At 41.8% G+C, this 14,884-nt stretch overlaps 1 protein-coding gene across 1 annotated transcript; it reads right to left on the bottom strand.

Moving 5' to 3' along the window:
- Positions 1 to 11,641: 11,641 nt before the first annotated feature.
- Positions 11,642 to 14,520, bottom strand: LOC124037166 (forkhead box protein Q1-like). Its single transcript, XM_046351832.1, has one exon. It carries the CDS (start codon positions 14,258 to 14,260, stop codon positions 13,223 to 13,225), a length of 1,038 nt encoding a protein of 345 aa, XP_046207788.1. The 5' UTR covers positions 14,261 to 14,520; the 3' UTR covers positions 11,642 to 13,222.
- Positions 14,521 to 14,884: the final 364 nt, after the last annotated feature.

Genomic DNA, 14,884 nt, shown 5'->3' with positions numbered 1-14,884 from the left:
TTGTTTGCTTCTTCTCCCTCATTACATTTCTACCATATGGATTTGGTTTAGACTGAGCTCTATTTCGTATTGTGCCGCTGAATCGAAACGACGAGAAGGAAAGAGTGAACAACCGTAAACAGTAGACTAGGCCTAATTACAACCTTCGATCAGAATAGAAGAATCTTGCAGCTGGGCCTAATGGATTTCCTTTCTGCATTTACGATGTTAACGTCTTAACTTTGGATAGTTGAGATATAGAAAATAGACAGAAAATAGTATAATAATCTAATCGCCTTCTAATCTCTTTGTGCATGTGCGTTTTAACATTAGGATACCCCCTGTCATTTGACACCAACAAAAGCCTTTGCATTAGACAAAAAATAGTAAAATAATTTTCCCAAAATAAACTAGGCTTCCATCCTATTGGCGAGAGATTTTCATGCGAATATTCTAAAATCCACGTAAAAATTATGCGCATTTTCCACTACAGATGTTTCCATTAAATTGGCTTGTTGCAAATGAAAGACTGTGCGTGATGACGTAGTGCACAAATACATTTTGCGGTTAAATTCCCATGTACCGAATAAAAAAATACAAGTTAAATCTGTTTCCATCGCATTTTCAACTCTACTGATAGTTTTTGTCACAAAACATGTTGCGTTATATAGCGAATGTACTTACTCTGGTATTGGCAAGTGCCAATAGAGCGCAGATTGTAAGGGGGGGGAGTGTCAAACGGCAGTCAAGCATGTCACGTCACAAGAATAAGACCCTCGATATTTATTGGAAAGCAGCATCATGCTCATCACCGTGCACTTTCACCACCCTGTGAGGTTCGTAATCTATTTAATCTGTAAATCTAATAAACTGCATAGTGTGCAAGGTCCTCACAACCCATTTCGTGACTTCGATATCATGGGTATTATATCAATATTAGAGGCATAAACTCGTTTCCACCGCCATTTCCCACGTCATTAATTTTACGGACACAAAAATAACCCACAATGTCAAACAAACAAATGGTCTCTCAGCATTGATAAAATTACATCGAAACGTCCCTTTCCCATCACACCTGTTATGGTTTTTGTTTTATTACGATATGACTTTACTTGCATAAAAACTGTGGATGGGAACTTAGAAAAAGGTTCCTTATATAGCCTATGGAACCACAAAAAGTGATATATAGAACCCTTCTTTAGGGTTATTTTGATCAGAACCATAGAGGTTCTTCATGAACCAACATGGTTCCATATATAACCCTGCATGGTGCCATTTATGAATGATGGCTACTTACTATTATATAGTAATATTCTAATATAAAAAGAAACAAATCATGGCCAAAACAATACCAGCATAGTTTTAGAATATATTGTCATTATATGCAAACATATTTTGTAAATATAAACTGTTGGAAGGCATTTCTTTGTTTGAATGATGGTCCATGTCACCTCTGTCTGACTTCTTTAGAAGACTTTATATACTTTGTCCATTTAGTTACAATGAACAACAAAAATGTGTCTTCTGCTCTGTTCTCGACTCCCCCAAAAAGCAAACACATACAGTTGAGACCAGCGCAGGTTCAAGCTGTATGCATGGCCCCTGGATATAAAGCGTCTTGTGGGATCGAGGACCAAACAGTAGGGGACATTTTTGAGGATGTGAATCCAGCAGCCCTCCAGTTGTCAGATCAATTCCGCCTGTTTTCTTTTCCAGCACCAGACCCAGGATTCGAACCAGCCACAAGTCCTTAGCCGCTGGCCTACCAACCTACTTGACCGGTTCCAGAGAAGAACGAAAAAAGGAGGGAAAAATGTATTAATCTGCAGAAATAAACATGAGTTAATCTGCCAAAATGAAGACAAAATGCTCTGCAGACATAATTATTATGTAGAATAACAATTTGTATGCAGTTGTCAGCAGCAGCTGAAAGAGGGTTCTTTCTCTGATTGTTCTTGGTTACTGCCAGACTGAGAAAAACATAGATAGTGTTAAAAGTAATGGCGTGATTTCAACTAGGCTATTGAATCAAAACTTATTATGCATAATTCATCATAAAAAAATGTATACATGCCTCTGTCAGCAACAGTGTTCTAGTGGCTTCATGAAATATAGGCTAGGCCCATCAATTGACTCCACACTGAAATAAAATAAACAATTAGCTAATTGCCATAGTCAGGCTGGATTTGTAGCTCTATTTGGCATATCCCACAATAAAAAAATGAAATGTATTTGAAAGTCACTTGTAAAGTTATTAATTAAATTAACCTAGCCTTTTCGGTTTAGCTAGCTATAGCTAGCTTACAAAAGTGCTCAAATTTGATTATTTAAACTGGATTTATTTAGCCTATAGTCTCATATGACATTTACTTCATATGTTTGAATTCAAAAATTAACTTTTGCTTACATTGAATAATAATGGGCTTATTGGTAGGCTACTTGCAAATTGGTTCAACCACCATCCTCTTGTATCATCATGCTGGGATGGATTGGCAGTTGGTTTTAAAATTTGAATTTTGAGGTCACCAAAATATTCAATATAGAACCCTTTTTACATGTTTGTTTTTATCTAAATTAGAATTCACCCTGGTGACAGTGTTACTATGCAACCACCTGCTGATCACAGCTGGATGCTAACACCACGTTTAGCTAGCTTGTCTGGGCTTGTTCCTGTTAGCTAGCATATGGAAAAGCAATACGGCTGTAGTCGGACATGACACAAATTATCACCACAGCTGGATCCTTAATTTATTTTTGCACAACACACATTTTTATGAGAACAGTCAGCCCTCGAATGCTAAGTAGCTACCTGATGTTAAATCAAATCAAACTTTATTTGTCACATGTGCCAAATACAAGTGTAGACTTTACCGCGAAATGCTTACTTACAAGTCCTCCAGTGCAGTTCAAGAAGAGTTAAGAAAATATTTACCAAGTAGACTAAATTAAAAAGTAATAATATAAAGTAACACAATAAGAATATTTTATGTTGTTGTTTTGAACAAGATGGCGCTGACAGAGATGGTTGCCTCACTTCAGGTCCTTAGGAAAGGCAGAGATGGTTGCCTCACTTCAGGTCCTTAGGAAAGGCAGAGATGGTTGCCTCACTTCAGGTCCTTAGGAAAGACAGAGATGGTTGCCTCACTTCAGGTCCTTAGGAAAGGCAGAGATGGTTGCCTCACTTCAGGTCCTTAGGAAAGACAGAGATGGTTGCCTCACTTCAGGTCCTTAGGAAAGGCAGAGATGGTTGCCTCACTTCAGGTCCTTAGGAAAGACAGAGATGGTTGCCTCACTTCAGGTCCTTAGGAAAGACAGAGATGGTTGCCTCACTTCAGGTCCTTAGGAAAGGCAGAGATGGTTGCCTCACTTCAGGTCCTTAGGAAAGACAGAGATGGTTGCCTCACTTCAGGTCCTTAGGAAAGACAGAGATGGTTGCCTCACTTCAGGTCCTTAGGAAAGGCAGAGATGGTTGCCTCACTTCAGGTCCTTAGGAAAGACAGAGATGGTTGCCTCACTTCAGGTCCTTAGGAAAGACAGAGATGGTTGCCTCACTTCAGGTCCTTAGGAAAGGCTGCAGTTATTTGTTTTTTTAATGTATTATTTTACGTATTATTTTATTATATTTCACTACACTCGCATTAACATCTGCTAACCATGTGTATGTGACCAATAACATTTGATTTGATTTGACAATAACGAGGCAAAATACAGTACAGGCTAGTTGAGGTAATCTGTACATGTAGGTGGGGGCGAACTGACTATGCCTAGATAACAAACAGCGAGTAGCAGCAGTGTACAAAATGTGGGGGTCAATGTAAATTGTCTGGTGGCAATTTTATAAATTGTACAGCTGTCTAATGGCTTGGAGGTAGAAGCTGTTAAGGAGCCTTTGGTCCCAGACTTGGCTCTCCGGTACCGCTTGCCAATCAGTAGCAGAGAAAACAGTCTATAACTTGGGTGACTGGAATCTCTGACAATTTTATCGGCTTTCCTCTGACACCGCCTATTATATATATATACATCTATAAGTACCTAGGTGTCTGGCTAGACTGCAAACTCTCCTTCCAGACCCACATCAAACATCTCCAATCGAAAATCAAATCAAGAGTTGGCTTTCTATTCCGCAACAAAGCCTCCTTCACTCACGCTGCCAAGCTTACCCTAGTAAAACTGACTATCCTACCGATCCTCGACTTCGGCGATGTCATCTACAAAATGGCTTCCAACACTCTACTTAGCAAACTGGATGCAGTCTATCACAGTGCCATCCGTTTTGTCACTAAAGCACCTTATACCACCCACCACTGCGACTTGTATGCTCTAGTCGGCTGGCCCTCACTACATATTCGTCGGCAGACCCACTGGCTCCAGGTCATCTACAAGTCCATGCTAGGTAAAGCTCCGCCTTATCTCAGTTCACTGGTCACGATGGCAACACCCATCCGTAGCACGCGCTCCAGCAGGTGTATCTCACTGATCATCCCTAAAGCCAACACATCATTTGGCCGCCTTTCGTTCCAGTACTCTGCTGCCTGTGACTGGAACGAATTGCAAAAATCGCTGAAGTTGGAGACTTTTATCTCCCTCACTAACTTCAAACATCAGCTATCCGAGCAGCTAACCGATCGCTGCAGCTGTACATAGTCTATAGGAAAATAGCCCACCCATTTTCACCTACCTCATCCCACTGTTTTTATACTGTTTTTATTTATTTATTTTTCTGCTCTTTTGCACACCAATATCTCTACCTGTACATGACCATCTGATCACTTATCACTCCAGTGTTAATCTCCAAAATTGTATTATTTGCCTACCTCCTCATGCCTTTTGCACACATTGTATATAGACTGCCCATTTTTTTCTACTGTGTTATTGACTTGTTAATTGTTTATTCCATGTGTAACTCTGTGTTGTCTGTTCACACTGCTATGCTTTATCTTGGCCAGGTCGCAGTTGCAAATGAGAACTTGTTCTCAACTAGCCTACCTGGTTAAATAAAGGTGAAATAAAATAAAAAAAATAAAAATAGGTCCTGGATGGCAGGAAGCTTGACCCCAGTGATGTACTGGGCCATTCGCACTACCCTCTGTAGAGCCTTGCGGTCAGATGCCGAGCAGTTGCCATACCAGGCGGTGATGCAACCGGTCAGGATGCTCTCGATGGTGCAGCTGTAGAACCTTTTGAGGATCTGGGGACACATGCCAAATCTTTTCAGTCTCCTGAGGGGGAATAGGTGTTGTCGTGCCCTCTTCACGACTGTTTTGGTATGTTTGGACCATGATAGTTCGTTGGTGATGTGAACACCAAGGAACTTGAAACTCTCGACCCGCTCCACTACAGCCCTGTCGATGTTAATGGGGGCCTGTTCGGCCCGCCTTTTCCTGTAGTCCACGATCAGCTCCTTTGTCTTGCTCACATTGAGGGAGAGGTTGTTGTTCTGGCACCACACTGACAGATCTCTGACCTCCTCCCTATAGGCCGTCACATTGTTGTCGGTGATCAGGCCTACCATTGTTGTGTCGTCAGCAAACTACACAGTCGTGGGTCAACAGGGAATACAGGAGGGGACTAAGTACACACCCCTGAGGAGCCCCAGTGTTGAGGATCAGCATGGGAGACATGTTGTTGCCTACCCTTACCACCTGGAAGCGGCCCGTCAGGATGTCCAGGATCCAGTTGCAGAGGGAGATGTTTAGTCCCAGAGTCCTTCGCTTAGTGATGAGCTTCGTGGGCAGTATGGTGTTGACCGCTGAGCTGTAGTCAGTGATCAGCATTCTCACATAGGTGTTAATTTTGTCCAGGTGAGAAAGGGCAGTGTGGAGTGCAATTGAGATTGCGTCATCTGTGGATCTGTTGGGGCGGTATGCAAATTGGAGTGGGTCTAGGGTGATGTGAGCCATGACCAGCCTTTCAAATCACTTCATGGCTACCCATGTGAGTGCCACATGGTGGTAATCATTTAGACAGGTTACCTTTGCTTCCTTGGGCACAGGGACTATGGTGGTCTGCCTGAAACATGTAGGTATTACAGACTCGGTCAGGGAGAGGTTGAACATATCAGTGAAGACACTTGACAGTTGGTCCGCGCATGCTTTGAGAGTTGAAACTAGCTAGCTAACGTGAGCTAGCAGGAATTTTAGCTGGCCAAGTCGTATTGAAAGCTAGCTAGTAACATATCTAAACTGATGTTGGCTTTGCTTGCTTAGATATATAATATCCAATGCCATGGCAAGCAAGGTAGGAATTAAGCTAGCTAACCTGTTATGCTAGTAACAACACTTACCATTTAGCTAGCTAGCTAACTTTAGCAAGCTACATACATGACTCTGAGTCTGGCTGGTACTTGCAGGTGTATGGGGTAACGTTAGTGAATTCAATTCTTCAACATCTTGCTGGCTAGCAACATTTGCTAAGCCAACTGCACAGTCACATATTGGCTACCTAGCTACATTTTATCATTTCTCATTTTGGAGGCAGTGTAAATGCAATTCGAGCTAGCCCACCAAGGCCAGCCCAACCAAATTGCCAATGTAAACTGGGCTTAAGTGTGTAGGCTAGGGTTCCCCAACTGGCGGGCCGTATTTGGCCAGCAGATGGTTTTATTTGGCCCCCCAAGTTTTCTTAGCAAAAAATAAATAAGTAAACATTTTGGGGTGGAGTTTTCATTGTTGACTGTAAAAACACATAGAAATCAGTTCCAATTTAATTTAATTTAATAAATCTGTTCCCAAGTATTCCCATGCATAATAGAGACACGTGATCGTATGCAAATGTTGGCAAGGTTTGAAATGATTATGTTTAAGTCAAACATATCTGTCTGGGCTTCTTGGTCAATTTGCAGTCTGCAAATTAATCATACTTCTATTAACGCCCCCCAACCATCCGCTCATGAAAAAATTGTCCCGCAGCTTAATCTATTTGATAATCCCTGGTGTAGGCTATGTATTAATTAAACACATGATTTCCTCTTGCTTCTAGCTATCAAACACTGCAGTTAGCGACAATACATTTCCATGAAGAACAACCAAGACCTCACAAACCACAGCCGAGAAAACTTTTTTTGTTTGTTAAACAGTAAGCTAGTTATTAACCCAAAACATACATGTAAACAAAAACTTAGTTGTGCATGCTAGCTAGCATTAAACTCGACTGACAGCATTACATTTGTAGAAAAGAATTCCAGCCCCCGGGCATAAACTTTCTCCTGCTGTATTGTCATTCATAGAATCCAAATTTGTGCTGACTGATCAGTGTCAAGTTACTTTTCAGTTTGTTCACAGAATATCGGAAATCGCCATGCAAAAGTAAAAATTCAGGGGGCTGCACACGGTATACCAGAGTGAAACAACATCACTCTGAATCACTGCTTGCCTGACATTCCGCGTGCCAGCCTGGTCTCATAGACTAAATGTAACACCGTAAACGTAAAGCCGGGACACTGAATTGACGATATGTTACGATTGGTATGGTGACACAAGACGGGTTACTTAAAACCCTTTCCTGTAGTCAAATGACCAAATAGCCCTCTAGTGGCCTCATGAGTGGAATGTCATGAATATTTTTCATAATTTCATAATTAATCAACATAATTTCAAAACACTGGCTGAAATTCCGGTGTTTCTATTTGAAACGGTTTTGTTATATTTCAGTCTTCTGTGATGTATATAAAGTGTAATATTGGAATCCCAAATCAAAATATAATACATTTCAATCCTATCTGATATGGTACAGGTGTTTTATTGTTTTTTAAATTAAGACCATAACCATGTGTGTTAGGTGGATACTTTTGTTTCAAAGTAGATCAGCATTTTGCAATGAATCATACATTATAATGGTTTAAAAGTGGGATTTTGATAATATCATTGTAGCCCCACACTCTAAATCACTTTGGCACAGTAGGCATCAAGTTCCTTTCCAATAATGTTGTATAAAACATTATACCTTTCAATCATTTTTACAGAACACAAATGCTTTCAATTGCCCACTTATAGATAGTCATGACCAATTTAGGCATCTTTTTTTAACAATGCACTATTCTGCTTAAAATAACATGTGGGCTTATGAATTAATCAACATAAAAATGTGATTATTTATTTGTCTAGTGGTTAAGTATTTAGGAATATATTATGTGAATTAGGCCTTGTGAAATCATTGTCAAATGTGCAACAGGTACTGTTGCATGTAGGTATAAATGATGTATGAGTCATGTAGAAATATCAAAACATACTTTCAACTCCAAAGCAATTGCCTGTCTATGGTGCAGGAACCACTGACTCGTAGCCTTTTTCTATAATCAAGACACCTGATGGAAACTCTTAACTGGTTAGGACAGCTTATGAGGTGTCCTAAATATACCCGTAGGAGTAAAATGTTTATTATGCTCGGGAACTTATTACCAATTGTCTACTGAGACGTATTGTGGATACTGGCCCACCTCGCAGACTATCAAAGGAAGAGGTTATTGCCCTACTCCATGAGATGCATGCCATCCCTATGGTACTGCCCAGGGTCACAGTGCTTTATGGCAGAGGGGGCAGATTGCCATCCCTATGGTACTGCCCAGGGTCACAGTGCTTTATGGCAGAGGGGGCAGATTGCCATCCCTATGGTACTGCCCAGGGACACAGTGCTTTATGGCAGAGGGGGCAGATTGCCATCCCTATGGTACTGCCCAGGGACACAGTGCTTTATGGCAGAGGGGGCTACTGCCCAGGGACAGATTGCCATCCCTATGGTACTGCCCAGGGACACAGTGCCAGAGGGGCAGATTGCTAATGTTGTTATGGTCAATGGTCAATGTTGTTATGGTCTTGTTGTTATGGCAATGTTGTTATGGTCTAATGTTGTTATGGTCAATGGTCTAATGCTGTTATGATCTAATGGTCAATGCTGTTATGATCTAATGTTGTTACGATCTAATGTTGTTATGATCTAATTGTCTAATGTTGTTATGGTCTAATGGTCTAATGTTGTTATGGTCTAATGGTCTAATGTTGTTATGATCTAATGGTCTAATGTTGTTATGGTCTAATGTTGTTATGGTCTAATGTTGTTATGGTCTAATGGTCTAATGTTGTTATGATCTAATGTTGTTATGATCTAATGTTGTTATGATCTAATGGTCTAATGCTGTTATGGTCTAATGGTCTAATGTTGTTATGGTCTAATGTTGTTATGGTCTAATGGTCTAATGTTGTTATCGTAGAATGTATGCACACATGACTGTAAGTCACAGTGCTTTATATATTATTATTATATATTATTGGCAGAGGGGTGCTTTATGGCAGAGGGGGCAGATTGCCATCCCTATGGTACTGCCCAGGGACACAGTGCTTTATGGCAGAGGGGGCAGATTGCCATCTCTATGCGCTTTGTTGATGTCCTCCTCCCACTGGAACATACAACTACCCCACTGTGTGATGTCAGAGTAGGCAACAATTGGATGAACACCTCCACAAATCAGACAGCATCTGACACACCAGTCCCTTTTGTGTGTCCCAAGTGGTTTCCACCGAGGTGGAGGACTGCGATATTCACGGTCACACCTTGGCTTGGCGAGAGAGAATATTTCAGAACTCTTCCATTGAGAACAACTCATCCATATTTTGCGTTCCTGTAGTCATCGAGCCAGCTACATTGTGAAATGACATAGTAAGTATTTGCTTCAGTCTTTGTTCCCTTGCTCTCGCCAATTTGCTTTGAGCAATGATCAGTGGGTGTATGAGCTGGGATCTTATCAATAAATAAAATGCACAACACTGTGAGGGTTCACAAGGAGAGCATGTGTTAAACTGTATTACAAACTCGTTGGTTCGAGCCATGAATGCTGATTGGCTGTCAGCCGTGGTATACCACGGGTATGACGAAACATTTATTTTTACTGTTCTAATTATTTTCTCGTAGAGCCTCTCTCATAATCTATTTTAATAAGTGCCTACATTTTTTTCAGAGCCTTTTTAAAATTATATATTATTTTACTTAAAATAAAGCTATGTCCAACGTACTATAACGGTAATATGGGTCTTTATTTCCTCTTTCAGGCGCCCAAATGCATGCTTCCTGTCCTGGTCAGCCTTTTGTGCTGAGAGCACCGGGTTGTTTCTATGTTTGGACTCCTTAACATTGTGCCAAACACACACCGGACGAGAACTACAGCATATTCAGTATCTATTGTCCTCAGACTCTGACATGTATTTGGTTTATTATGATACGCCATCTCTTAGCTAGTTTTTGTTCCACAACCCAGAGAGATAGGCGTAGCCCATAGAATGAAAACATAACCGTACACTGACGGGGTGGGTTGACCGTCAGTGCTGGTGCTCTTCGCAGCGTACAGGTGTGCTGTTCCGGTGTTTCACCTGCAGGTTGCAGCATTGTTCCTGGAAACGGCCTCAAACCTGTCACCTGGACCATGCAGACTGCGTTTTTCTGGTTGCGTTTACACAGCCAAGCCCAATTATACCTTTTAACTAATCAGATCAGCGCGGAAAAATATCTGATGCGAAAAGATCTGTTATGATTGGTCAAAAGACCAGTTAGTGGGTAAAATATCTGATGCGAAAAGATCTGTTATGATTGGTCAAAAGACCAGTTAGAGGGTAAAATATCTGATGGGAAAAGATCTGTTATGATTGGTCAAAAGACCAGTTAGTGGGTAAAATATCTGATGGGAAAAGATCTGTTATGATTGGTCAAAAGACCAGTTAGTGGGTAAAATATCCGAATTGGGCTGCCTGAGGCGTCAGGATCGTACAAGTGTCACCTGTAACGTGATTTTTGTTAGCCTACCATAGGCCTATGCATCAATGTGCATGCTTGAGGAGGACGGACAGGTAGCCTAATATCGTCAAACTATGTGTCCACTTGCATTGCAGGCCTATTTGTAGAAACATGTAAGGCCTAAATAAGAATGTGCTCCGTTATTTTAGATTTCATTTGCATTGATTGCCATTGCCTTCAACGCTGAAGAAGGGTTCATACCCGAAACTCATACCAATAAAAATATGTCAATTTAAGATTTTTTTACCAGAGTGCTCTCTCTTTTTTTTTCATTTATCATTGGCCCACAATACAATAATTTACTTATCTTTCTCCATTTATAGCCTACTCCTTTGCAATGTTTGTCTAGATACAGCACTTCGTAGCGATAGTCTACCACTTTTTTAAATAACATTAGTAGTAAACATTGTTTAGGGGAACGCGAAGTTTAAACATGACTTCGAGGTTCTGCTTCAGAGCGGTGGGGAGCTCGAGGAATAGCCCATGGACTGCACCGACCTATGGATACCCCTTAAGCTAATATCAAAAGTGTATTGTGATAATTAATTCATGCACTTGAAGTAGCCTACATTGCTTATCAATATTTTACAGATGACATAACCAAGTTGTAATTTATTATGAAACATTGAAACAAAAATGGTTTTTGTCTGTATATCGTTTAGAATATGCAGGTCGGTGTCTTGGTTGGTGTTGTAATTCATCGTTACATAGTTTTTTATATTCACAAGATATTGCAAGTCTAATTCAGCAAATCAGGAAATTGATGCAACGTGTGTCATGTTTAAAAATCAAATCAAAAATCCTGAACATACAGCATGGTAAAAAGGGTCGGATATATTTTAAAGTGTTTATGATGAAGAAACAAACATAAAATGCACGAATGTATTGTTTACTATAATACACATTTATTTCAGTATGACACAGACATTTTGAATTGCGTGACTGAAACAATAATTATTGTGTAACCTACAAGGTTTATGTACAGAGTAAAGTCATATTTGAACACTCTACATTTGATTGTACATTGTTTATAGTTGACCCGGACCCCGGGCACATTACCCATGTGAACGACACAGAACAGAGAATGTTGAATGAATAGGATAGGCCATATTTAGATTGACATGCTCTGTTACAATTTACCCTAAACCATAGGAGATGGAGCAACGTTTTCCCAAGTCTGAGATTCCGTCCTCGAATTGGAGGACAAATATGAATAATGTTTTAGTTTGTTTTAATTCAACTACTTAGAGCTTGAGGAGACGTGTATATTTTAACTGTACTTAATGTATATTATAACTACACATGATCTGCTATTGTGAAGCGAAATGTCCGTACAACGCAAACCCCATCCTCACTTGGAACGTCCTTTCCAGACTTGTGTTGTAGTTAATGTTAATGATCCTTCATGAATTATTTGACATAATTCAGCACTCCCCATTCCTGGGACGGATCTCACAAGCCTTAAATATTTAGAAATAGCTTAACCGACCTGTAATTTGTGCCTAGCAATCCTGCATGCTTCTTTAGCCGTACCGTGCAGGCAGAGGAAGACAGAAGGGTGACATGTAGATCTGTTTATGTATACCCCTTTCTACATCATTTGTGCCTTACACTGAAGCTTCCTAGCTATGCAGAGTAGGAAATATACGTCTGAAATGAATGTATAACCTTCGTTCCTCTGGAAGTTAAGTGGTTTAAGTGGGGTGAGAAGGATGCCAAAACAGCGCGAGAGTTGCAGGCGTTATATGCACTTATTTGCTGGCAGTTATGGGATCTTCCCATTCCTTCCTTATGCACATGCAAACCTTTTCCCAGCCCCTGATTCCGAACACACTTTAAGTATACTTCATGGAGAAAAAAATAATATTTACTTTTTATTGCCCTTGTCTTGGCTTCAACCAAAGGAAAATAAAGAATACATACTTGTGGTTTGCTTTGATAAATCTTTCCAAAATATTTTTTTTATTTTCGCTCAGAAAAATATCGTGCATGAATCAATGTTGAGGAAAACAGGCTGTATTTCCTTTCTGTGCAGTAGTCAACAATCGAACAAATATTTTAAATGAATATTTTGCAGCAAGTCATACAAAACTAGGCTACAACACAAATATTTATATGTTTTCATGTTTGGCACATGGTAGCCGTCGTTTACAGTAGAAATTACCTTACACACACACACACGCACGCACACACATACGCACACACTCACACACACACACACGCAGGGGAATGTCATGTCATTCGATTGCAACTGATTTGCTCGGTCCTAGGAATAACCAGACAGAAATAAAGTCACTTGACAACAAGAAAATATTACGTTTTTCATTCTTGCTACACGACTTCTCATTGGAAACTGTTCAAAGCCCTGAATTCTTTTTTAAAACTAGAAAAACGTAGAGCGTATAGGAGAGTGAACATGGCAAATCTAAGATACATCATTACAGTATTGTCCCTCATGTTGACTTTAGGAGAGCAATGAGTCTATCTGGAAAGGATGACAGCTGCCACCTTGCGCTGTGTGCATCTTCACCCGGGAGAAAGCAGCATCGGAGTTTGGCATGTAGCCCTGTGACGTCATGTGGACAGCTGTGCGTGGGTCCCTGCTGTGCTCCGCTTGCTCCGCGAGGCTGCACCTATATGCGTGCAACATGCGCGACGCGCCTGAGCTGGCCTGGTGGTACAACTGCTGTGCGTGTGCGTGCGCCATAGCAGGGGATACGGGTGGGTAGCCCAGTGTGTGGGGCAGCATGTGGTGGGCACCGGCGGGCCAGTAGCACCGGTGGGCACCGGGGTTGGTATATGCACTGTCTGCATCAGTGTGGTCTCTATCGTCCCTCCTTATGAAGGGCTTACTGAGGATGCTATCGATGGAGAAGGAGCTGGAAGAGCTGGAGAACTTAGCGCCCATAACCCTCTCCTCCCGGGAGGGCGCAGATGGAGTGCTCGAGAAGCGAGTCTCCTCGTCTGGGGTCTTGATGTCCTTATTGGAACCAACGCTGGATCCGCACTTACTGATGCGCTTCCTCCTGCGCCGGAACACCCCGTCGGCGAAGGTATACTCGCTGTTCGGGTTCAGGATCCAGTAATTGTCCTTGCCCCAGGGCCTGGACGGGTCCCGGAGCACCTTGAGGAAACAGTCATTCAGCGACAGGTTGTGGCGCACCGAGTTCCGCCAGCCGGTGTAGCTGCCACGGAAGAACAGGAATTTATTCATCAGGTAGTTGTTGATCTCAGCTAGAGTCAACTTGCCGCTGCCGGAGTCCCGGATGGCCATAGCAATGAGTGCGATGTAGGAGTAGGGTGGCTTGGGTCTGCGGGTGTAGGGCTTCCCCTTGCCATCGGCGCTGCTCGTGGTGGCAGGTGTTGGACTGTTGGCCACGCAGTCCCCGTCTGAGCCCAGCTCATCCCCGGATAGGGGAGAGGGGACAGTTCCCTCTGCATCACTGTGACTGCACACCTCCAAGGGAACGAAGTGGGTTGCGGAAAACACTTCAAGTTTCATGTTTAAATCTTTATTTGGTATCTTCCTCCTCTCACCTGTCAGTGGAATTGTCAGAGTTCCTCGCAGTGCAGTTCTCCTCGTCTAAAAGTGAAAGAAATAGATTGTCTGTGGTGGTTCTTCAGAGAGGCGCAGGTGTAGCCGGTGAAATCTGTTTTTGTAGTGGGGTCAGTGCACGTGACTTTGAATGCAGAGGTCGCTTTCCGTACAGGAGCTCGGTTGTACAGAGGAACTCGAGGCACCCAAACCCAAACTAATGAGCAGAAGAGAGTAGATTTGTCTCAGGAGACGCGCCCTGTTATAATATAATTTCTCCGCGAGGGACTGCCCACAAGGGGCGTGGTCTATCATCTCGAGCTCAGAGTAAATCTCAAATCCATTTAAATGATTGTGGGATTTATGATTGCCCGCTCCTTCTATTAAACGTATAACAAAATTAAATTACGAGGAAGAGATAAGAACTGTGTTTTAAAAATAATATATTTTGGAAGGCTTCAACAGCTCTCTCTCTCTCTCTCTCTCTCTCTCTCTCTCTCTCTCTCTCTCTCTCTCTCTCTCTCTCTCTCTCTCTCTCTCTCTCTCTCAAACACACACGCACGCACACTCACACACGCACACCTGCAATAT

The sequence above is a fragment of the Oncorhynchus gorbuscha genome, linkage group LG06 (assembly GCF_021184085.1).
Source record: "Oncorhynchus gorbuscha isolate QuinsamMale2020 ecotype Even-year linkage group LG06, OgorEven_v1.0, whole genome shotgun sequence".
Classification (NCBI taxonomy): domain Eukaryota; kingdom Metazoa; phylum Chordata; class Actinopteri; order Salmoniformes; family Salmonidae; genus Oncorhynchus; species Oncorhynchus gorbuscha.
The sequence above is the reverse complement of the archived record's forward strand: the minus strand, read 5'-3'. Positions and strand labels throughout refer to the sequence as shown.

Coding starts and splice junctions, on each gene's coding strand:
- LOC124037166 (XM_046351832.1), bottom strand. CDS start 14,260: ATGAAACTTGAAGTGTTTTCCGCAACCCACTTCGTTCCCTTGGAGGTG.